The 25,043-nt window shown below is 44.1% G+C and overlaps 2 protein-coding genes across 5 annotated transcripts in view; one reads left to right on the forward strand and one right to left on the reverse strand.

Annotated features, from left to right (window-relative positions):
* The first annotated feature begins 588 nt into the window (after nt 1-588).
* CTNNB1 (catenin beta 1) lies at nt 589-22,305 on the forward strand. Its single transcript, XM_063407231.1, has 16 exons — nt 589-807; nt 13,920-13,980; nt 14,369-14,596; nt 14,736-14,989; nt 15,079-15,317; nt 15,402-15,603; nt 15,934-16,078; nt 16,558-16,661; nt 16,747-17,085; nt 17,343-17,501; nt 18,400-18,519; nt 18,671-18,821; nt 18,911-19,032; nt 20,201-20,261; nt 21,021-21,241; nt 21,532-22,305. Exons 2-15 carry the CDS (start codon nt 13,968-13,970, stop codon nt 21,227-21,229), a joined length of 2,346 nt encoding a protein of 781 aa, XP_063263301.1. The 5' UTR covers nt 589-807; nt 13,920-13,967; the 3' UTR covers nt 21,230-21,241; nt 21,532-22,305.
* Nucleotides 21,666-25,043, reverse strand: part of ULK4 (unc-51 like kinase 4) — a 218,633-nt gene continuing 215,255 nt past the window's right edge. For all 4 annotated transcript variants that reach the window (XM_063407199.1, XM_063407208.1, XM_063407217.1 and 1 more), the window contains one exon: nt 21,666-24,167. In XM_063407199.1, the coding sequence (XP_063263269.1) occupies nt 24,083-24,167 (85 nt within the window). In that variant the 3' untranslated portion in view covers nt 21,666-24,082. The remainder of the gene's footprint in view (nt 24,168-25,043) is intronic.

The raw sequence follows: 25,043 nt of genomic DNA on the forward strand, positions 1-25,043 counted from the left end.
GCGTTTGGGAAGACGGAGTTTCGCTATAGTTGGTGCCGTGCATTAAAATAAATAAATAAATGAATGAATGTAAAAAAAAACCCAGGCAACGAAACTCCAAATTAAACGGGGAGGGGGAAGGGAGTAGGAGAGAGTCACAATCGCCTTTTGCCCTCCCCCCGCCACTTCCCTTCCCAAAGCGGGACCCCTGGCTGATCCCCTCAGTCGCATCCCCTCCCTCGCCGCCTCGACACCCCTCAGGGCAGCAGCAACTTCGTTCCCAAGCCGGGAACTCGGATCCTTCTTTCCCACCTCCGGCATAAGGCGTCTCCGCCGCGCTCCCCCTGGCCCGGCCAGCCCAGCCCAGCCCTCCCCTGCCCAACCCGGTCCGGCCTTCCCCCATCTCGCGCCGCTTCCCCGCTCCCTGTCTCCCTCCGCCCTGGGAGCCGGGCACTATTTCTCCTCCTCCCTCTGCCTGCCCTGAGCGCCGGGCGCCTATGGAATGCCGCGCGCGGGGCCCGGCCGCGGCGGCAGGATACACAGCCGGGCCCGGCGCTGCTATAAGAACCTCCTTGTGCGCGACGCCATTTTAAGCCTCTCGCTCGGTTCGGCGCTGGGAGCAGCGGCGGCGGCGGCGCTCGGGGGACACAAACACCGCCGCCCCGTACGGTCGCCACCAGGGAGCCACCGGCGGGGGTACCGCCGTGAGCGAGGACGAGGAGGCGGCGGAGGCAGGGGACAAGGAAGGAAAGACGGACCGGACCGAGGTCGCCCGGGCAGCAGCAGCCGCCGCCGGAGCCCGGGGGGACCCTGCGCTCGCCTTCCAACGTTAGTGCCGCTTTCTCCGGCGGGAACTTGGGACAAACCCGGGCCGGGCCCCCCCGCGGTCGTGAGGGGGTCCAGGGTGTGCCCGGCGGGAAGGACGGGGCTGGGGGAGGGGGGGAGCGGGGGTGGGAGAGAGGTGGGGGGGCAGGAAAGGAAGAGAGAGGGGGCTCTTGTTTTTGGGAGCTTCGGACAGCTGCGTGGCTGCAGGAGCGGCAGCTGCGGCTCCCGAGGTGTCTCTTGGGAAGCTCGTCCTGGGGCGAGGGGGTGGCTGCTCTGGTCTGCGGGAGAAGGCGAGTCCCTGCGCCCGGCTCTGCTCTTGTTTGCAGCAGAGCTCGGAGCACTTTAATGACCCTATTTTATTATTATTTTATAGGTTTTCCCCCGCCTTTTTAGGGGAGTACTAAATCGCCGGTGGGTTGCAGATCCCCTCTGGCGATAGAAGGGGAAAGAGAGCAGGGTACGGGTTTATTTGTACCGAATATAATTAATCACGGTCACTGCAGTCAGCGGGAGATAACTAATCTGTTGCCTTGTGGGGTTTCGGTCTTAGTGGCATTGCATATTTGGCGGAGAGGTTACGCTGCTGCTTTTGGGTGTCAACGAAATGAAGCTTTCCCGGAGCTGGGAGCAATCAAATTAAGTTTTTTAACAGCCGCCTTAGCAGGGTGTTGCGGGGAATGGCTGGGGCTGCGGGCGGTGTGGGGGCTCGCCCGCTGCTTCCCGCGGCCGGCTGGGGCGACCACGGCGGCTCCAGCTTCCCGAAGTAACGCGTTCCTGTGGGGATCAACTTGCGGGCACTCCCAGAACTATCCTGGGCACGCACTTCTCTGGGAACGGGGCCTCCAGATGTGTTGTTTTGTTGTTTGTTTTTACTGAGCTTAGTTCATCTCCATGCGCATGATTAGCTGCTCCTAGAGCAGCAAGTTTTCTTAAATTTAGCAAAACCTTGAGTTCTTCTCTAGTTAAAACTCCATGTAGGACGTTTGGCAGTTTCTTTTTGTATCTCTTCCCAAAAACGTTCTCTGAAGATTAGCCTTTCTGGAAAGAAAGGACAGACTATGTGAAGCTACCACGGGCAACTTACTTGTGACTTTAGGAATAGCAGTGTTGATCTTTGTAATCAGCTACTTCTTGATCTCTTTCTCATGGAGCAGCCATTGTTCTGACACTCTGTATATTCCAGACATCTGTGGTCCTCCCATCCCCCAAAGTATGCAAGTGGTGAATGGAAAGAGGCTGGGCTGGTATGCTGAGGTCGACAGACGGAAATCAAGGAAGGGTTTTAGTAAAACAGGATCTTTATGTGCCGAGACTACAGTAAAGGCGAAGACTGAGAAAACTAGCTGAAAGAGTGTCGGGGTTTTCTTGATCCTAAGTTCAGACACACCAGACAGCAACTTCACAGTTAGGATTTTGCTTCTGAATGACAAAAATATACTACTGCAAGGCTCCAAAAAAAAAAAAAAAAAAAGCTTAAGCGACAAAACTTACTGGTGTGCGTTGACCCAAGTTATAATGTGAATTTCAGTACCTAACAGCCCAGGAGCCTAATGTTGATCTTGCACTTTTGATAAAAAGGTGCTGACAGCTGCAGGTATGTGACTGCTGTGTCGTTTGTCTGATGGCTGGTACTGTTGCAAATGAGGCTGCTTAGGTGTTCAGGCAAGAGTTTGAGGCTCTCTAAATTCAGCTGGTCAGTACAAAACATACTGAGTGTCTCACTGTTCTGGAGTTCTAAAGAAATGTTGTATTTGCTCATTTGTTAGTTCAGATATTTTCTGTTTAGGAGTAAACTGATATCCGGGGAGATGTTCACTTTGGTCTGTATGGCTGATCATTTCACAAGGTCTAGGGGAGAAATAAGTAAAAACACTATGATGGAAAGGACAGTGCCATGCGTGATAGCTTCTAGGAGCAAGGATTTAATACAAAGTAAACCTTGACTGGAAAAATCAGTTCTTCAGATGCTGTGTTACAGCCTTATCAGCCCAAGCTTCCTTTTTCTTGCCCAAGCTATAAATAGACTGGGCTCTTTGCATGGTGTATGTCTACTCTGGACACCAGCATTTTGCTCTGACTGTGGTGTGTCAGTAACTGGCTTACTAAGCCTTGGCTGTGAAACCTCGTTGCCCTTCAGACATAAGGATTTTTTTCTGAGACGTGTCTATCTATCATAACTCTACATCTGAATTAGCATCCTGAAATACTGTGTTCTGGAGAGTTAAAGTTGAGGTTTTGGGGATGTTAAGACAAGAGGTCAGTACTAGTGGTGTTCTGATTTTGCAGTGTTTTCAGGGGTAGGAAGGGAAGTGGAAAGAATGGAGCAGGAAATACAGCTGTTGGGGGCTTCTGTCTCGGAAACTGGGGTCTGAATGTGTGGCGTGAAACTCCTGGATAAGGATGTTTCTGTAGAGTATTGTCTAGTGGGCAGACTAGTGTGCAAATACAGCAGTAATCAAAATCACCTACGTTAATTCACAGTTAAACTGGTAATGCAGGGGTTGTGGTGATCATGCAGTTGCCTGCAGCAAAACTTGTTCTGTGGCTGTGGTAGCCTGCATACCGTGGCAGGAAAATCAGGACTGCCCTTACTTATCTTGAACATCATACTTCACAAAGCCTGATAAAACCTGTGAGAAACTGCAGGCAGCTCCTGGGTCCTCAGAACGTGCACTTGCAAGCTCTGAGCCCAGTGCCTTGGTGGCTGACTGTGTGGAAACACAGAAATGGCAAACTCCTTGGCAGTAAGTATTGTGTGTGACTCTTCTTGTGTCTAGATAAAATTACTTTCCTGGCAGGGCAATATTTCTGATTTTCTAGTTAAGCACCTATTTTGAATTGGTTTGCCAACATAAGGCAGCCTGACAGCGGTTGACTTTTAATATCCATTTCTGGCACTTGATTCCAAGGTAAAACTTGCTGTAGTCTATGATCAGGCCTTAGCCCAGGAGGGTAATGTGTTAAACTGTGCTGGCACTGTGTAGCCTGTGCAGCCTGAGCCAGAAAAGTTGTTTCAGTTTTGGGGGTTTTGTGCTTTTCTTTTTTCACTGACAGGTAACTTCAAGTTCATGGGAGAGAACTAATGGGGGTCTAATTCTGGCATTTCTGTCTGTGTGGAACACCAAGTAGATGAGGTGAGCAGGTGAAACATACCTGTAGCTCAGCCTGACCTCATGAGTCTGTTAACTCTGATGTTAAAGCAGATTCATCCTGTGCTTTCCTTCCTGGGAAAGTATGGGTGCAAATGTTACTTTACAGCAGAACTTTTTGCTCAGGTTCCAAGTTGATTTTAGGAAACAATGTACATTGGCTGGATTGGTATTGCAGCGTGAAGTGCTTGCTCTGTTACTTAATACTAAATTAACTCTGGAGCCTTGCTTGAGGACTGTTGTAGAAGGGTGAAAGAGTTAATGTCGTATTCTATGCTGCTGCATTTAAAAAACAGTATGAGGGAGCTGGATTTTGCTGGAGTTGGCAAATGCACTGTGTGCACTGTACGTGTATTTGCTAGAACCAGCATTTCTGGGCTGACTTACTGCACTAAATAGACTTGTATAAATTGGAGAAGTTTGCCAACTCTGCAGCAACTGTAGCAAGTAGTTCTGTATTGTCCTGGCAACAATTCAGGTGCCCTCCAGTGGCCAGGAATCTTAACATCCTAAAGGTGCTGCTAAGTGCAGCTGCCTTGTTAGTTTGTCTTAATTAAGAGTGAGTTGAAGAAACATCTTTTAGTGTCAGACTTCATTAGCATGTTTGTTGTTTAAACAGTCCTTTTTGGAGAGTTGGTGTACCTTATTGTAAATAGGCAGACAAGCAAAGACAGCCACTTTCAGATTCATAAGTGTTTTGTCAGTGTAATTATGACTAATCACTCTGGTTTCTTAAACCGTGGGGATTAATGTTTAATCCATCCAAGTTTAGGGCTGACTCGGGGGTTGCAGTCTAAGAAGAAACTGGATTATGGGTAAATACTTCGTCATTGGGAAGAGAGATGGTTTGCTGAGTTGTTCCTGTATTGGTGTGGAAATGAGTGTTTCAAGTTATGCACAAACAGGCTGGAAAGGTATTTCTGTAACAGTGTCTGTTGTTACTGATGCACACAATTGTGTTAAATGACTGCAGAACCATTCTTTTTGATACACAAAACCGTGTGGGCAGGGAAACATGAGGCCTGGCAGTGGTTTTTGTTCCTGTGAATGTTAGATGAAATGTGGTTTAGTATTTGTCTGAATTATCATAGATTGCCTCTAAATGGTCACAATAGCGACTTTTTTTTGCATGTGACTAGGTAAGACTAAAGAATGAATTTGGATCCTGTCTACTGCCACCTCTCTCCTACAGTCGTTTTACTCAGTGATAAGTACAGGCACATGGACCAAAAGCTGTAAACCTCTGCATATTTATTACAAGAGTCCTGCTGGCAGACTAAACCTTGGCTAGAAACGCTGGCTCATCCCTATCTAGGATGGGAGTACACATAATGTAGGTATCTGTGTCCTGCAGATAAAAGGCAGGAGTTCTCTAAGCTGTGATAATAAAACTGCTCTCAGTGTTTTGACCAGCCATGAGGATACTCAAAGTTAGTGAATGCTGCACAAAGCCCTGGTGGGAAATGTGTGCCAGTGACCCAAAGATCTCAAATCCATTGCTGAACAGAAGTGACTTGGTAACTGTTTTGAGGTTACTTGTTTGTGGTGCTGGTGCTTAGTTGGTCAAAATAATTAAGACATGAGAGTAATTGGGTTGATAATTTTGTTATGACTTAATGCGAGTTCATAAACTTGAAAGTGTTGTACCAGTCCTCTAATACTGAGCTACAAACTGCTTTCAGAGGATTGATATGTGCGTTATGTGAGAAAGTTACACTCAAGTTGGAGTGTAACACCAGAGCTGTATTTGAAGCAGTTTTCACATTGTAACATTTAAGATTACCATCAGCTCCCATCTTGGACAGTCAGGAGGATACTTAGATGCTTGAGGTCTATTTTTCCAAGTAATGAAGAAGTGAAAGTTTTTGCTAGTGGTATACTTGCTGATAAAAGCTCTCTTAAATCCCTACTTTCAAACATGACCTGATGATTTGTCAACCTGAACACAGCTGCTGCTTATAGCTCTTAGAAACAACCAGAAGTTTCTAGAAAGAACAAATAAATACCTAGGACACAGTGTTTTGTTTGCAGATCCTGTTAGAAGCTGCTGGTATAGTTGCCCATGATTTTGAATGTAAAGGATTGGGTTGACAGACCTCTTGTAACTCATGAATGTTCTTTAGGTAAAGGGCAAAATAACTGTGCTGTGAATCCTAACACTTAAATTTCTGAAGTTACAAGATTCACTGCTGTGAAATTTCACCTCCTGCAGTATGATTTTAAGTGTAAGAGTGTGTGACTGTAAAAAGGTGCTTTCTTTACATTGCATAGGATGCCCAGCCATGTGCCTCTGGCCAGCATCAAGCAAAATTATGTAGGGGGCTGCTGATAAGAAATCATGGTGGTAGGTAACTGCCACCAAGTCCATTTATACATATGTGTTTCCCATCAGTCTGTAATTTTACCAAAGTTTCTCTAGAATGTCTGTCCTAAAGAGTGAAGTGCTGTGCATCTCCTTTCTTCCAAAAAGAGAACTTTTATGTGATATTGGCAGCTTCGTGTCTGGGGAGGCTTCCTAGCAGGTTGTACTATTTCAGCGTTTGTTTTCTAGAAAGATACTGCAGATCGGCGCCAGGATGAACTTTTATTTCTGTTTAAGTAACTTTCCTAATATGCTTGTTCTGAATTCTCTTCCAGGTTCTCATCATTTTGTACATTAGTTATCTGAGGTAGTTGTTGGCTGACAGTGGTTCTCAGACTACTACTAGCTCTTGCTTTATTGGAAATTCTAATGGCTGGTTTTTAAAAGAGTACTTAAACCTTAGTACCTGTGCAGACCCTGATGATTTGCACAAGCTGCCAGTGCCTTCATGCTGTTAGTTGCTCAGAGAGCAACAGGGACTGGGCTGAAGCTGGAAGGGACCCAATTGCCAGTGAAATCTCCAACCTCCACTTCTGATAGCTTTTGTTACCTGAACTGTCAGTCCCTGCAAAGCTGATCTTCAGGGACTGATTAACACCACCCGCATTCTGGGTGGCTTTCTGTACTTTAGGTGAGCAAAATGAAATGTGGCTCTTGCTACACTTGTGTTGCAGTCTTGGGTGCACTTTAAACTCAGGAGTTGTTAACCATTGCAAGCTGGGTAGGAGGTATGATTCTTTACTAGCCTGCTTTCTCTTTTAGGAGGAGGGGAAAGGTGAAACAGGTGAGTGTCCTGTTGTATGAGGACACTCTGTAGTGCTCCTGAGGTGAAGTGTGGCAGACTGGAACTTTACAGCTGTTGAAAAGTTCTTGTGACCCCTTTCTCTCCTCTGTCACATTTGCTTAAGACTGTATTGACTCCAAAACAAGCCTTGAGTATTTTGGAACTTATAAAACCTAAGTCTTGTCTTCACTAGACATTTTTTGAGGAATATGTTCTCTTCTTAAATACAGCTAACCCAGTGTTTAAGTCTAGTCAAGGCTACCAGGCTGCCTGCATTTCCCTTCCATCAAGCATTCTAATCAACTTGAAAAAGTCTAGCAAGAAAGAAATACTTGCATGTTGTTTGCATTAGCCAATGGGCATGTGAATAGAAACTCTGTTCAGTACTCTTGGTCTTAGATTGCTGACATAACTGAAAATAGAGAAGCGACATGTTACTTTGTGTGTGGCATGAAGTGAACTCTTATTAAAAAAAAAGCCCTTACAAAAGCTAGTGGGTGGAGGTTTTCTGCCTTTGTTACAGAAAGGAATTTCTAGATAATTTCTGAGGCTGGGAAGCCAGAACAATTGATGTAATAGCGATCTGGGATGCCTGAAGGAAAAAGGAAATAATGAATTGGAAATGAAGCACTGAAGAAGAGTGGCTGAAATAGAGGTGACTTGCAGTGAGCGTTGCTGGTTCTGCACCCCTCTCCCATTTTAAATCTCTGGATTATCTGAGCTAGTTTGTTGCCTCTTCCAGCATGTTTTAAGCATGTTGAAGGCTTGGAAAACTAGAACCTTTTAACCATTGAGGTCAGTAAAGCAGATATTCAGATTTCTTAATTTCCTGAAGTTTGTTAGGAAAAACAAACCTTAGCCTTTCAGTCTTAATAATAAGAGCATTTAAATACCATTTTAACACTGGCATATTCTGGGTTCAGAGTCAAATTTATTATGATCTGATTAGCTAAATCTAAGGTAGAATGTATTGCTATTTGCAAGGCATCTTCTAACTTTCTGCAGGCATCACTAGAATTTGTTGTCTGAAGTATTCCTGCTTGGATAAATTTGACCTGGATGGATTACAGAGGATCCCGAGTTTATCACTGGAGAGAAGAGAAATACTTCACTAAGCAAGAAAAGCTTAGTGAAGAAGTAGTGGTTGGAGGGGATGATGCTAACTAACAAATGTTGCTTGGAGAAACAATCAGAGCAATTTTGCCACAAGGTAAAGCTCATTTATGAGTTTTTTCAGTTGCAGTCCAGGATCAGTAAGATGGATTTCAGTGTGGGCACCTGCTGTGGCATTCAGGTCAAGATTCCTGGTAGCTCTTAGTTTTCAGTGGGACTTCTTAAATAGTTTAAGTTGCTACATCTTGGTGCAACACTTAAATACAGTAATTCTGCTTCATCTCTTGCCATGGCTTCTGAAGTAGTGGTAAAGGTTATAGATGAATGTTTCTACCATGTAAATCAAAAAAAAAAAAAAAGTAGGAAAGTTTTAAAGCTGTGAAAGCCTGTAGTTTTTTCCCCTTTTAGAGGAAAAAGATTGTATGGTTTGACTTGTTTCCTTTTGATATGACATACTGTCTAAGTTTCTTCCACCAGGTTAAGGTGTCTTGTCATAAGTCACCTGAAGACATTTTTACATAGTATTAAAAATCACCCTGTTAAAAGCAGAAGGAAGTGTGTCATTAATATAAAATACATTGTTTTATACTCCAGTTCCTAGCACTGATAAAAAGGTAAACCTTAATTTTTCTGTCTCTAAAAATACCCAAGTGGTGCATTGCTTTGTTTAATGTGGTAATTTACCATTACTATTATTCAAGAGCCACTTTGCAGTGCGTTTTGTAGTGGCTTTTGTCCATTCAAGTCCTTAAAGCAGTGGTGTGCAGAAGTCAATATTTGTGGGTGACTAATTTCCCAGTAGTCAAGGCCTTCTAATACTTACATATAACTAACTTCAAAATAATCGACACTCCCTGTATGTGGTGGTTTCTTTTAGAGGGGACAAGGTAACTGAGGACTGCAAATGCTGCTGTTCGAGACAGAATATGGGAATGCTCTTCAGTATTTGCTTACTGCATGTGAAAATGTATTTCAGGAAAACTGTTTGTAATCCTCTCTGGTATCTTTGTACAAGAAAAATAAATCTTTTAAAAATGTAAATGTCAGAGTGAAATTCACGCACATTCTGTACCTATTTTCAAATAAAGTCTCTTCTGCTCATTTTTCACAAAAAGTTGTTAACCCCAGTTGTCATTCCTGCCACAAGCTTCTAACATACCTTAAAATGCACACCACCAAAACTGTCCTTCCAGGACTTCTTACCAATCTCACAGAAGCATCTGGTGCGTGAAGGACCTCCAAAATTACCTACAAAGGTACTTTTACCTAAGCTCAATAAAGCCACATAAAAATTCTGTTTTCTTTAGGGATGACCTGCAGGTGGATATGGGAAGAGAGAACGTTATCCACCTTTGGATAAGGACTAATTAGAAATTTACAACAGTTTGAATCATGTCTTCATAAAACTAAGATCAGTGGAAGTAGGCCAGTTTGTATCTGGGGCTTAGGTTAGACCAAAAATTGCTTAGAGATGGCTCAGCCACTCCTGCCTAAAGTGCCTCTGTACTGTGCAAGGTTTTTCCTGATGTTTCCACTGTCAGTATTGTCTTACTTGGATGATTCCTCCTCCCCCACATTTTGTTTTCTAGAAAACAGGCTAACAACTTCCAGGGGAAGATCAAAAAGGATTGTTTTGTTGTGATTTGTTTTTTAATTCCTTAATTGGATGTATTCTTCAAATGCCCAACTTGAAAACTAAGGTTAATTAGGAAGCTTCTGCTACATTAAGAACTGAAGTGTAAGGACTTGGGTCACAGGAATGAGTGCCTCTGGTGTTACTCACTGTGGAACTGCTGTTACCTGTATATTTTGGCTATGGGGTTTTGTAAAGCAGATACACAGGTAACATCATTGGCAAGCAGCTAAGACCAGTTAGAAAATCAGACACAAAGGTTGCTTTCAGTAACACCTTGGGAATGGTTGCAATGACTTCAGAGCACTTGGAAAAGAACCTTTTCAGTACTTGTAATTCTCTTTCCTGGTGTCTGGATGATACTCATTTTTAACTGCTGTGGCTGTCAGAAGATGATCTGTGTGTTCTGTGTGAGCAGCTGTGTCACTCAGAACTGGGGGATAGTTGAAAGAGGCGGTTGCTTGGTCTGTCCCAGGTGAGACAAAGAACAGGATGACGTGGTCAGGAGGGAAGTTTGTGTGCAGCAGTTCGGGTGTGTGGATGCATCAGTCTGGAGTTCTCGTGCAAGTTTTAGTAACGTACTTCTCTCAAACAAAGGATTTAGGCAGATTTGCAGACTTTGACTTGCTTTATAAAAGTGGGGGTGGGAAGGGAACTACTTATCTGATCACTCAGGTGTAATGTGAATTGATCTTAAGAAGAGAATTGTTCAAATTTCAGAACTGCTGTAAGCTTGTTGACTTTCTTGGCATATGCCTAACTATTCTCCAGGATCAGAAATTAATATCTAATAAAAACACATGATCAGAAATAATACCTAATACTTCTTTCATTCCTTTTAAAAATCAAGAAAATTGAGTTGTCTTCTGTAGTAATTTGAAATTATTAGCTCGTGCCTTCTAAGTTTACAGATGCCTTGTAATACAGCCTAGTGTAAGATCTTGAATTGCTCTTCACAGGAGTTGTTTAATTCGTAGTTTAAAAAACCCCAGCCTTCATTTAAACCCAAAGCTGATCATGCTTGCTAAGCAAGTGGATAGTCTCATGGGCAGCAGGAGGAGCTTTTTAGGAAGAGTCAAGTCCCAAAGCTCCTAGCAGTACATTCATGTGAACTGTATAACATAGTATTTATCACAATTCCCATTTCTGAGTGCCTGCTAGCCTTCAAAAATTGCAAAGCTTGCAGAAGCTTGCAGCTATACTGAAGTTTGTTTGTAAAGTATTCTGAGGCCTTCTGTCTCTTCCTGATGGTTGAGATATGTTTGGCTGTCCTTGTACTGATCCAGTTTGTCAAGACAATTAGCAGCACAAATGTTTGTACCTAGCCTGGTGGTGTTGCCCCCTTTGTAAGTGTGTTGGTTAACCTTGAGAGTCACAGACAGGAAAACAAAGGCAGGAGCTTGCCTGGACTCAGTCTACCCCTTTGTAAAATTAGAAAAGAATGTAAAAATGAGAGAATTTCTGTTTAAGTGTGGAAAACCTAAAACCAAACCCTGGCTACTTTTGTTTGGCAGTTCGTTTGAACTTTTAGGATTAAACCCAATTCCCCATCTAAACAATGAAAAAAAGCTACCAGGGATTGCTGGGGGGCTACAGGTGCATGAAATGCAGATCCAGATGTTGGAACTCGTAGATGCAGCTAGCAGGCTGATCAAGGGTCAGCATTCCAAAGACTGAATGTCTGACTGGTAAGGCATTTCTGAACAGTTAGTATTCTTCATTGCTATTTTGTAGATGTTTGTCAGTGTTGTTTTGGAACAGTGCTGCTGTTCAGTGCTGCTCTGATCTGTTGGATTTTACCTAATGGTAGAGCTGTTCTTCTCATCTTTTCAGGCTGCTGAAATTGAAACAGCAGTTTCAGAGTGCAAGTGCCATAAGCCAGTTGCCTTCACTGGTGCAGAATTCAACAGTGAAGAAAATGATAAATATTCTTCCCAAGCCCCTTACTGCATATGGAAATCTCAGGTGGTAGTAAATGTCTCAAAGCATAGTCACTGCTCTTAACATAGTGGTAGTATAAACCAGCCAACTTCAAAACCAGTTTGGTCATCCTTTTTTTAGCATAGTCCTGATGGGAGGAGATGGGAAAGTTTATGGTAGAAATAAATCTTTTTTGTGCTAAGCATCTTGAAAATTTGATATAGCAGCTAGAACATGCCAAATTTTTTATTGGAAGTGTCACATCTGACTTAAGAGTAAGGACTACAGGGAGCAAAGATACACATTTTATTGTTACTGCTATTCCCTTCTTTCTGTTTGGAAGGTGTTAATGGAACTCATTAACAAGTGTGCAAAGAGCTATCAAGCTTTTGTATAGGCACTTCCTCACCTTAGCTACTCATTAGAATTTTTTAATCAATGATGAACTGACAGGATGACTGAAGTTCTTCTTTCCCCTTGCCACTACTTCTCTCAAACTCCTAACAGCATGTTGAAAGAATCCATAGGGAAGGGACTGGAAAAAGTGTCTGTATTTTCAGCACATCCTCCATGCCCATTGTCAGAAGCAGACTCTGAGTTGGCCAGTCTCTTCCAGGCTGTGGAGAAGGACCAGTTTAGAGTTTCCGCTGCACAGCAGGATGTCTATTTTATGTTATGTAATGTCTTATATCAGCATAATGCTGTTTATCTGCTGCAGATGCAGATCTACTGTCCATTTTAAAAGAGCCAGCAAAGGGTTGCTGCCAAAAGTTGTGGGAGTGCAGAGTCAGGACAAACAGCACTGGGCATTTGTACAGCCAAGGAACAAGATTGCTCAGGGGCTGCTGGAGTATCTTGCAGCTGGCTCAGAACCAGTGAAATACAAATTTGTCCCACCTATCCCGTGAGACTTCTGGAACTGTAGGCCTGCCCTCTGTTTAATTGTGATTTTCAGAAAGGTGTTCCTGAAGGAAACTCTTAAACTGGGAAATCTGTCTTTACACGAATCCAGCATCAGGCGGACTTTGTTCTCCTGCCACAGCACTGCAGACCTGTCCTTTCAGGGATCAGTGTATTGCCTTTACCTCGTTGTGCAGGATTGGCACAGCTCTAACACCTAACAGCACAGTGAAAGCTGATTGCTGCAGGAGATGGTTTTACTCCCTGCACAAGCTACCACTACAAATGTTTCTGCTTGGCTGGCTCCCAGAATAGGCTGTCACCAGCTCTGTGTCCGTGCTGGAAACAGTGTGGGACTAGGGGAAAGGGAAGCAAGTGAAATAAAAGTGACCTGTTGTGGAGCTGTAGCCTTGAATCTCTCTTCCTGGGTTAGTGAAGAGACAGGTACAGATTTATGGTACAAATACTTCCAAACTGCTTGGTGATATTGAATGGGGGGGCATACTGAAAATTTAGATAAGGCATTTGATCATATTTCAGCCTCCCTGCCCCCAGCTGTCTTGGCTTTCTGTGCAAAAAATAAAAGCAAGTTTGGTGACTCAATGTGTGTGCAACTGAAGGACAGCTTTTTTCTTTATTTTTAATAAGGCTGGTTCAATTTTTACTTTTAACTTAAAGGAAGAGGGTTTTTTTAGGAAGAATCTTTATTCTTATGGCACAGGAAGGGAAAAAAGGAGGAGGTGCAGTTATAACTCTTCAGGTAGTCTTTGTGCAGCTTGCCTTACATGGTCATTTCAGCTTTCCCCAGGAGAATTCATGCTGTAGCCCTGTATCAGACAGTTTTTCTAGTATCTTCTAAGCAGTTTATCTTTGAGGGAAATGAGGAAGTCTGACATATAGCTATTGTCTTTGTGGCATTTTCAGACTCTGGAATTTAATGTCTGGACTTCATCTTATGCAAAGATAGAGAGGTAAAAAATAGCTCTGTCATGGTCAGTCTTCAATTCTTTTTCTCTTGCAGCTCTAGGAGAATATCTTACACATAACCTGACAGAGGAAGTCTGGGTGATACACGGTGTTCTTTTGCATATCTGTCCATGGGGCTTTGCTAATTAGCATTTCGGTATACTCAATGTAGTAATGAAATGACAAGATGTGCCCAGTTTTAGTTTGCAGTTCCAGTGTTCTAATGTGAAATCCTGTCTTACTAGCTCTGATTAGTGTTTAATAAGTTCTAACCTTGCTCTTTTTTAGGATCTCTGAAAGGGTGCAAGAAATAGTTTTGGGAGCATAACAAGGAACATGGCAACTCAAGGTACATAATGCATTACAGTTTCTGTTACTAGAATATAGAAGACTCCTTATCCCTCTCTTTTTAACTTTTCAAAGTCACTTGGATTGAATAACATCCACTCTATTACAGTAATTATTACTTTACACTGGAAATCAAACCTTCAGACAAGTTTGTTGTGAGGTCAGGACAGCCACAATAGCAATGATTGTTCTGCCTGATCCTCAGGTTTACATCTGCATTGGTTCAACATAAAGCCTCAGTTTAAAGTTGCTGCTCACTTGCAGTGCTGGGTTGAGGAAGTTGTTTATAACAGCTTATTTTAATTTCAAATCTCTGTTATCTCTTGTAGCATTAATACATGCTGGAGTAATTGAACTAAACTTTATTGTTCACCAATGATTTCTTACAGCTGACTTGATGGAGCTGGATATGGCAATGGAGCCAGACAGAAAAGCAGCAGTCAGTCATTGGCAGCAGCAATCATATCTGGACTCTGGTATCCATTCTGGTGCCACAACAACTGCTCCCTCCTTGAGTGGCAAGGGAAATCCTGAAGAAGAAGATGTGGACACAACACAAGTGCTGTACGAGTGGGAGCAGGGATTCTCTCAGTCCTTCACCCAGGAGCAAGTTGCGGGTAAGGCCTCCTCCATTACACCGGTTTGCTTGGACACGCAGTTTAACAATACAGAAACCTAACTGCTCAATTACTGCCAATCTGGATGATGAGCTTTTTATTCCTAGTTTGAGGTTATTATGACTTGCTTTGTTTTCAGATATTGATGGCCAGTATGCAATGACTAGAGCTCAGAGGGTGCGTGCAGCCATGTTCCCTGAAACCCTGGATGAAGGAATGCAAATCCCATCCACACAGTTTGATGCAGCTCATCCAACTAATGTGCAACGCTTGGCTGAGCCATCCCAGATGTTAAAACATGCTGTTGTTAATTTGATAAACTACCAAGATGATGCTGAACTTGCAACTCGTGCAATCCCAGAACTGACCAAACTGTTGAATGATGAGGACCAGGTAAATATTTTCTTTGCCTGGGTAAAGCTTGCTTTTGGGGCACCTTCAATGACCTTAAGCTAAAAGCTTTATTCAAACATCTGTGTTAGGTGGTGGTGAACAAGGCTGCAGTTATGGTTCATCAGCTGTCCAAAAAGGAGGCGTCTCGCCACGCCATTATGCGATCTCCTCAGATGGTTTCTGCCATTGTGCGTACCATGCAGAACACAAACGACGTGGAGACAGCCCGGTGTACCGCAGGGACACTACACAACCTCTCACATCACCGGGAGGGCTTGTTGGCAATCTTCAAATCAGGAGGCATCCCTGCTCTGGTTAAAATGCTGGGGTATGTGCACTGCTGAGGCAGTACTTGTGTTTTGCAGCTGGGTCTGCTAGGAGCAGGTGCTCATGAAGATTTTCCCTTCTGTAGGTCCCCAGTGGACTCTGTGCTGTTCTACGCCATTACAACTCTTCACAATCTCCTGTTACATCAGGAAGGAGCCAAGATGGCTGTCCGTCTCGCTGGTGGGCTGCAGAAAATGGTGGCCTTGCTCAACAAGACAAACGTCAAATTCTTGGCCATCACAACAGACTGCCTTCAGATTTTAGCATATGGCAATCAAGAAAGTAAGGTAGGTCCCTCTGGTGCTGAAGTAGTTAAAATGAGCAAGCTTGTGATGAATGGCCTGACAGTTTTTGTGCACTGACCTCCTGACTATGAATCTTCAGCCACTGGCTTTTGCCAGTCACTCCTAACCTTGCAAGAGGGGAGGGATACAGGAATTCTCTTGCACAAATGCTGCTGTGCTTATAGTGAGACTGTAAAACTTAAGAGTCCACATAAGCAGATGGGAATGTTTTTTTTGGGAACTGTAACCATGACGGTTGTAAGCCAACAACATTTACTACCTGCTGACATGTGTAGGAAGTGACAGACAAATATTATTTTTGCTGTCTTTCAGCTGATTATTCTGGCAAGTGGTGGGCCCCAGGCATTAGTAAACATAATGAGGACCTATACTTATGAGAAATTATTGTGGACCACAAGTAGGGTGCTGAAGGTGTTGTCAGTGTGCTCCAGCAACAAACCTGCTATTGTTGAGGCTGGTAAGTACATTGTACTCACACTAACTTGAAAATCTACATAGTGCTTTGGGATCAGTTCATTCCACCAAGAACAGAAACTGCCAGAATCAAAAAATGAACAGTGATTGTTAAGTCCATAACCAGGTTTGGAGCCCTTTAGTATACAGAAGTATAAAAGGGTGGCTGTTTTTAGTAACTCCACTGTGTTGTTAACTGGGTGATGTTAGTGCCTGAGTGTTGTCAGGATGCATCCCTGAGAATAATCACATGTTTAAAAGGCCCAGTGTCACACAGGGAATTTCAGGGGGTTGTTATTTTCCTATGTGAAAAAGGGCTAGGGCCCAGCCATATTGTGATATTAACGACAAGAAGGATCCAAAACCTTGTGAGATTTTTGCATTCAGATGTCAAGGAAGAGAAGGACCTGACTGCTCACAAGGTGAGCATCAGAGTATGGTGTCAAATCTGAGTAACAATGTCAAATCTGTATCATCTTCCAGGTGGGATGCAAGCTTTGGGGCTCCACCTCACAGATCCAAGCCAGCGTCTTGTCCAGAACTGTCTCTGGACTCTGAGAAATCTGTCAGATGCTGCAACAAAGCAGGTAAAGGGCTTGTCTAAGGGATCAAGAGCAAAAGTCAATGTAGGGGAAAAGAAGACTTAACTTTTTCTTCCCTCTTTTTCTGCAGGAGGGCATGGAAGGCCTTCTAGGAACTCTAGTTCAGCTTTTAGGATCAGATGATATCAATGTTGTGACTTGTGCCGCTGGCATCCTTTCTAACCTTACCTGCAACAATTACAAGAACAAGATGATGGTGTGCCAGGTTGGTGGCATCGAGGCTCTCGTGCGCACAGTTCTCCGAGCTGGGGACAGGGAAGACATCACGGAGCCTGCGATTTGTGCGCTCCGTCACCTCACCAGCAGACACCAAGAGGCAGAGATGGCTCAAAACGCTGTTCGTCTCCATTATGGACTCCCAGTGGTGGTAAAGCTGTTGCACCCACCCTCACACTGGCCTTTGATCAAGGTAAATAATGGTGAAAAGCCACCAGAGCTGAAACTGAAAACTGTGGCTTTTTAAAATGTAACTTTAAAAGGGGAAAATACTTTCTTTCCAAAGCTTTGGGGATACAATTTGTCTGATGGAGAAGTTGCTTCAGTTGAGCAACTTAGTGTTTTCTCTTAGAGATTTAAACATTTGAGACCAACTGATTAAAAAAGAAGTCACTAACAGCAAGCACACCCCTCCTGCTGTTTCATACCCCACCTGTTCCTTACCTGCAGGCTACTGTCGGCTTGATCCGCAACCTGGCTCTGTGTCCTGCAAACCACGCCCCGCTGCGTGAACAAGGTGCTATTCCCAGGCTAGTGCAGTTGCTGGTTAGAGCACACCAGGATACCCAGCGACGCACCTCCATGGGCGGGACACAACAGCAGTTCGTGGTGAGTGCCCTCCCCTGACACTGCACCTCTCAAAGTTCTCTCCAGCTCCTTGTTTGTCAGTGCACCTCAGCCCTGCAGTGCTTGGGCTAAAGGACTGTTGTCTTATTTGCTCTAGTTCACGTTATTCACTATGTCTTGGAAGACCTGAGATTTTTCTTAAATCATAATGCCAAAACCTTGGGTTTTATTTTAATAACCTCTTAAGCATTTAGTTCTGAATGTTAGAGCTCACATAAATTGTGCTACTGCCTACTCTGGCAAGGCAAGTAATTGTCTACCAAAAAACCAGCAGTCCCTCCTCCTCAGAAGAATGGGTTTAAGAATGCTATCACAGCTTATTGCATATTTGCAAGGGTGCTTAGAGCTGTAAACGTACTGAGAAGGTTGTGCAGGCTCTGTGCTTGTGACCTCTTTGGGTTCCAGGTCCGTGTGACAAGATCAGTCTCAATTTGATTATTTTTATCTGGTAAACACATTAACAAAGGGGGGCATTGCTTAGCACAGCAAATGGAAGCAGCATCTACTGGTACAGGAGTGTACGTAATTCAGGCAGAGGCAGGAAGGGACCTCTTTGTTACTGGTAACTGCTGTTTCCACCTTAGTAACTGCCAGGCTAATCCAGGTTATAAAAAAGAGATGGTGTTGCCAGAGGGGAAGTTCATAATAAGAGCCACTGAGGCATCCCACTGGGATGCTTCATGTACTGAATTTGGGTGGGTAAACTGGGTTGACTCACAGCAGCGATGTTAAGCTTGAAGGCCAGCACTTAGGGGAAGGGGTCCAAATGCAGGGGACAAGTTTGGTTTATTAGTTGAAACTGCTGATTGGCTTTTTGACAGTCACTTGAGAGAGCATACAAGATCTCAAATTCAAAAATGCCTTTTCTCTCCCTAACTAGGAGGGTGTGCGTATGGAAGAAATTGTTGAGGGCTGCACTGGAGCCCTGCACATTCTTGCACGTGATGTTCACAATCGAATCGTAATCAGGGGTCTAAATACCATTCCACTATTTGTGCAGGTAAGTAAGAGCTCAAGACAGCACTGTAGTACATATTAGGAAAAGAAGTAAAATAGCTCTTGTACTTCCTGTGTAGAACTGCTAAGTCAGAGTGTGCTGAAGAGCTCGTTTCAAGTGGAAGAGCTAAAGAACCCTCGTGTTTTGGTTGCAGTTGTTGTACTCTCCCATCGAGAATATCCAGAGAGTAGCTGCTGGTGTACTTTGTGAACTGGCTCAAGACAAGGAGGCAGCTGAAGCAATCGAAGCTGAAGGTGCAACTGCTCCTTTAACAGAACTGCTTCATTCTAGGAATGAGGGTGTTGGTAAGTGAACTTAAGGCTGGTTTTACACTTGTGTTAGAAGAGCTGATAGAAGTCTTGACCTCTACTAAAATCACTCTTCCTTTCGGCAGCAACCTACGCAGCTGCAGTGCTGTTCAGAATGTCTGAGGACAAACCACAGGACTATAAGAAGCGACTTTCAGTTGAGTTGACAAGCTCCCTGTTCCGGACCGAGCCAATGGCTTGGAACGAGGTGAGTTCTGTGATCTGTGTTACAATTCCCTGGGGAGAGCTCACTTCTGTGTTCTCCTCCTTCCATCAGTGATACTGGCCCAGCTATACACTGCTGTGTGGTGGCTGTACTTTCTTTACTCTGTCTCTCGGTGTTCAGGTGCAGTGAATCTGTGGTAAGCAGCCTTCAAGCTGCTTTTTCCCTGGCAGACAGGAAGAGTCTGTTCTCTGCTGCTGCTGCTGAAGTGTGTAATGCTCATTATGCTTGCTAGTGTGCAAAGCTGTATACAAGAACTTTGTACTTTTCTGTATTGCTTGTCAAAACCTAATGAACTCTGGATGCAAAAATAGAAACATGAGTGATATGAGGGAAGCATAAATATAAAACATATCCTGTGAGGCTTCCATTAAGCCAGCAATGCAGGATTAGTAATCTTGGCCTGAGAATGCAACTTGTCCTGAGAGCCGAGATTTCAGACTTCAATACGTTTCCAGGCTCATTATCAGACGTGGCTTTTTTTAGTTTTTAATGGACTACACAGTAAATTGAAACTGAAGTCCATCTGTGTGCATGGGATGCAGGGAATGCTTCATTCATTCTTTGTCTTCCCACAAATTCTTAAGATTCAGGAGCCTAGCTTGTCTTGTCTGAATCTACTACATACGGGGCAGTAGCCTTTAATTTGTACTATTTCAGGGCTTACTCCTCAGTTTTCCTAAAATCTGTATCTACAAGAATGCATGGGGAAAAAAGCTAAAATGGAATATCTCTTTGAGACTGGAGTTAGGGAATTGCTCTGCAGTCAGGCAATTACTTGTGTAATTGAACAAATGGGAGAGGTTCCTTCAGAACTTTTAAAAGCTCCGTTGCAGGCTTTGGAATATCTGACTTGCAGGACCTGGACAGCAGTACCTGAGGAGTGTTCCTAGACCTACCACACCTTTTTCACTCCCAGACAGACCCCTCCTTCCAGTGATCTGTGGATTCCTAAACGTGGCGATTACAAGCGGGACGCAGATAGTTAGCGAAAAAGGCATTTCATGTTGACAGCAGTGCTGCAGTGCTCACTGCAGAGGAGTTGTTCAAAGGGGTTTGGGGCAAGCTTCACAACTTTTTAAACTCAGAATTGCTGGTGCTGGGCGAAAGACTTGATGTTAAAAGTGTTTTGTAATTCTTTGTGTACACATAGACAGCGGATCTCGGACTGGATATCGGTGCCCAGGGAGAGCCTCTTGGATACCGCCCAGACGGTAGGTGTCTTCCGTTCCCCTTGACTAAGCTTTCAATTGGATGAAGTCAAGTCATAGGTTTTAAAGGAGAACTGCAAATGAGTGAAGAGTGAATTTACTCTTCAGCAAGGTATTGCAAACTGACAGGCAGATGGGGAAGTGCCAGTTCAAATAACCAGTTTCTGCAACACCCCTGGCAGCGCTGAAATGGGCGCCGTATGAACATGGTCATGAAACCAGTGTCTCTTGTGTGAGTCCTGTGGGAACACCTCCTGCTGAGCCGTTGTTTCCAGAAATCTTTTCCATTCCTTACAAATGGACTTGACAATTCCAATAGTGCAGTTTTTCTTTAAAACAACAAAGCTGGTATTGAATGCGTTAGTCTGCGTCTATAGATTTGAACGCAAGCTGCCTATCCCTAAGGATTCTGAGCTATTTTTGACTAGTCTTTCAGAAGCAAGTCCACAGTCTTGGAGCCTGGTTTTGCTGCAGTATTGTTGAATTTTAGCACTGTTGAATTGTGCAGACTAATGGCTTGGCTGGAATCCGCTCGTGCTTCTGACTGCGGTGTGCTTTGTCTGCAGAATCCTACTGGAAGGCTTTTCCGAACAATGGAATAGTCGTTAAGAGCAGGCACCAGATTGTGTTGAACTTGGCTGAACTAGAAAACAATTAGATGGCTACACGATCTCCTCACACACTGATACTTGCAGCTTCTGATGCATCTAACATCTGTTAACATTATGCTTTTTTTCCCTCTGCCACCTTTAACTTTCTTAGATCCTAGCTACCGTTCTTTCCACTCTGGCGGATACGGTCAGGATGCCTTGGGTATGGACCCTATGATGGAACATGAAATGGGTGGCCACCACCCTGGTGCTGACTACCCAGTTGATGGTCTGCCAGATCTTGGCCATGCCCAGGACCTTATGGATGGGCTGCCTCCAGGTGACAGTAATCAGTTGGCCTGGTTCGATACTGACCTGTAAATCATCCTTTAGGTAAGAAGCTCCAACCTTGAATTTAAAAACGAACAAAAAAAGAAAAACAGCTGACTGGACCGAGGACTTGGTTGGCAGGGAGGGATTGGCTCAATTGGGTCCCAGTGTGCCAGAATAATGAATAAATGCTCTGGAAACACGCAATGAGCACACTCTGAACTGACTTCTGCTGTGAAGTGTGGAAGTAATTAACTGTAATGTCTTGTGCACCGGCTTCATGCAGTCTTTACGTGTTACAACAGCCCTTTGCAACTCGGGAGCCCTGACACCTGTGTTTTTTCTCTTTGCAGCTGTATCATCTGAGTGAACTTGCATTGATTGGCCTGTAGAGTTGCTGAGAGGGCTCGAGGGGTGGGCTAGTATCTCAGAAAGTGCCTGACACACTAACCAAGCTGAGTTTCCTATGGGAACAATTGAAGTAAACTTTTTGTTCTGGTCCTTTTTGGTCGAGGAGTAATAATACAAATGGATTTTGGGAGTGATTCAAGAAACGAAGAATGCACAAGAATGAATTGCAAGATGGAATTTATCAAACCCTAGCCTTGCTTGTTAAAAATTTATTATTTTTTTTAAATCTCTGTAATGGTACTGACCTTGCTTGCTTTGGAAGTAGCCTTTCTTTTTGCAGTAATTGTCGTTAGGTTTTTTTTAAGTCTCTCGTAGTATTAAGTTATAGTGAACATGCTACAGCAGTTTCTAATTTTTAAGGATTGAGTAAAGGTGTAGAACACTAATTCATAATCGCTCTAACTGTATTCTGAATAAAGTGTAACATTGTGTAGCCTTTTTGTATAAAAAACTAGACAAATAGAAATGGTCCAATTAGTTTCCTTTTTAATATGCTTAAAATAAGCAGGTGGATCTATTTCATGTTTTTGATCAAAAACTTTATCTGGGATATGTCTGGGTAGGGGCCAGTAAGAACTGTTTATTTGGAACCTTGTATTGGACAGTTTACCAGTTGCCTTTTATCCCAAAGTTATTGTAGCCTGCTGTGATACAGATGCTTCATGAGAAAAACGCAGTTATAAAATGGTTCAAAATTAAAGTAAACTTTTAATTCATTCTGTGTCAAATTATTTCAGATCACAAAGTATATTTGTGTGTTAAGAAATAGTCCTGGACTTGCACAACCGCTTCAGTGGAGGGAGCCAAGAATAATTTACCTCTTTGATCCCACTCTGGCACAGTTACTCGTCATAGCCTGGGGGTTTCCTGCTGCAGTCCTCTGAGGCACCAGTCTGCCCCTGCTTTGCTGTGCCAGGTTCCTCAGCATATGGGGCAGGCCTAGCCAGATGTGAGGCAGCTCCACTGTGCCAGGCCTGCCAGCCCCACGTCTCTGTGGGCTTCACAAAAGGCAGACAGCCTCGCCTCAGTTCACCTCAGAGGTGCCACAGCACCAAGGGTCAATGAAAGATCCTTTGCCCACAAGCTCTCAGCTGGTTCAAAGCCCTTTTCAGGTGTCCTCAGTGTTTAGCTGCACTGCACAACGAGACTTTTGTGACTGCAAGGGGACACAGGTTCTGAGGCTGCCGGCTCAGCCACAGGCTGCACCTGTGGGCCGTGCAGCTGTCACCAGCTCTGTGGGAGCAGCACTCCCAGGCACTGCCACTGCAGGCTGCAGTTTGCTAGCAGGAGATCAGAGCGGGCCCTGGCTGCGGAGGCGCCTCACTCAAGATACTGAGAGCTGAAGGGAGCCACAGCAGCCTGCTTCGCCTTCCAGTGCAGAGGGAGAGGGCTTGCACAAGGAATTCAGCTGTGCTCCTCTCAGCCACGCTTGGCTACTCGACTTACTGTAAAACGCTACACCAAATAATAGCCAGCACTAAACTCTTCCCTGTCTCTAGTAACTCCAGCTGCTCAGCTATGAACAGCAGTATTTGAAGTAATGTAAGAAAACAATTCCTGTAAGACACACAAGGTGAAATCCATTTACCTGGGGCTGTTGGCTTGCATCCACGTACTCTGGGTAACAGGGCTTTGAGAGCAGGGGTGTAGCAGCAGCTCTCACAGGCACCTGTGCTTGCTTGGTGGGTGCACTGACAGACAGACAGACAGACATCAGCCACAGCCCATGTGGAGAAGAATTTAACTCCTCACACACTCTGGGATGTGCAGGCTCTAGAGGACATTTTCTAGGGTACCAACTTTTACTGGGGGTTTGTCAAACCGCCAGGGTCATCATCACACCTGTTCTCCAAGCACTGCAGCCAGGAGCATTGGCAGCAGAGCACGACACTCCAGCCGTGTAGCTCAGGCTGTGCAGTGCTAGGCAGAGAGGCACACAAAGGGCTGCTGAGCAGAAACCTGGGTAACATCTATCATCCTTAAATGCCACACACACAGCCTCTGTGTGATCACCACGGCTGCTTCTGGTTGCTTGAGGTGAACAATATTGTCTGTCTTGATAAAAAGGTATTTTCTAGTGCCAGCCACAAGCATGAGGTGACCCCTTAAGATGAACAGCCTTGGCAGTCACCTGGTCCAAAAGATAAATGAGCATTTCTAGCAGCTTGAAATAGTGAAACACTTTATATTGTGAAGTAACTCTACTATTTATTTGACTTACACTTTCAAACTATCAAATACTCGAGCTGCATCATGTAATGCCAGCAAGGCAAAGTAGTAGCCAAGAATTCATCCTTACAGGGGTTTAAAAACCAAACCACCACCCCCTCCCCACCCCTGAACCAGCTTCCCTCCCTTCCTGAGCCAGCCCAAATTCTGCATAGCCCAGATTGCTAAAGGAATTACATCAGCTCCTCTAAGGTGTTCCTGCAGGACCGGGGTGCTGAGCAGGGTACACAACCTGCACGTTTCAGAAGGCTGGTCAGAAGCGGTTCACTTGGGAGTCTTGATATTTTCATGTCCCACCGTTCTCAGAATTTCAAATGCCAAGGAAGCAACAGCAATGTCAGCGTGAGAGCTAGGAATTAAAAACAGTAACATTTATTAGACATCCTCAGGAGAAAAAAAATGTTTTGTTCAAATTCCACATTTGCCTTTATCTATGCTGGAAAATTCCAAGTAGTAACATGTAACCAGTGATTCTGCCTTGTAGCAAATCTTGAGTAGAAATGAATTTCAGTTCAAGCCCCCACTAACTGCTGCCTCACTCAACCTCCTCTGTAAAAACAAAAAAGTAGAATTTATTGCACACCCTGTGACTCCTGACATGCACACTTCCAGCTGGACAGAAGGATGCATTTTCACACACACCCACAGAGCCCTCTGCCTGCAGCACTGCTCTGCCCAGGCAGGCACTTCCACTCCAGGTGTTGCCCACCTCCTGCAAGGAGGAGTGACTGCCCTTCAACCACAGCGCTGCACTGGGGCTCTTTGCTTCCTGACCTAAGGTTTTATTACATACATCTTGCCTATTTTTTTCTTCTGGAAACTTGGGAGTTTTTTTCTAGCATTGGAACGGAGGCTCTAATTTACTCCTAGTCCACAGAATGAAGACTTTTTAATTTTTTAATGAACTCCCATTCCTCATCTATAGCTTAGAAAGGACATCAGCAGATCAATCTGCAACTTCCTTGATTGCTGCTAATGACAATATCTGCTGGTACTCTGGCAGATACATTTTGGGAATACAGAGCTAACCAGAAAATCCAAATTATCAGTTCCCACTACATAAGCCAATGTCTTCATAAGCAGCAGTTTAAATCTGAAAATTCAGTTATCTAAAACAAATTCATCTTAGCAACCACCTTCACTGAAAAAATGTCCATGATCCCACATTTAAAGCATGGATTTGATTCCAGGTAGTTAGTAAGCAAAATGTATGTTTCACGTCATT

This window comes from Prinia subflava, chromosome 1 (assembly GCF_021018805.1).
Source record: "Prinia subflava isolate CZ2003 ecotype Zambia chromosome 1, Cam_Psub_1.2, whole genome shotgun sequence".
Taxonomy (NCBI): domain Eukaryota; kingdom Metazoa; phylum Chordata; class Aves; order Passeriformes; family Cisticolidae; genus Prinia; species Prinia subflava.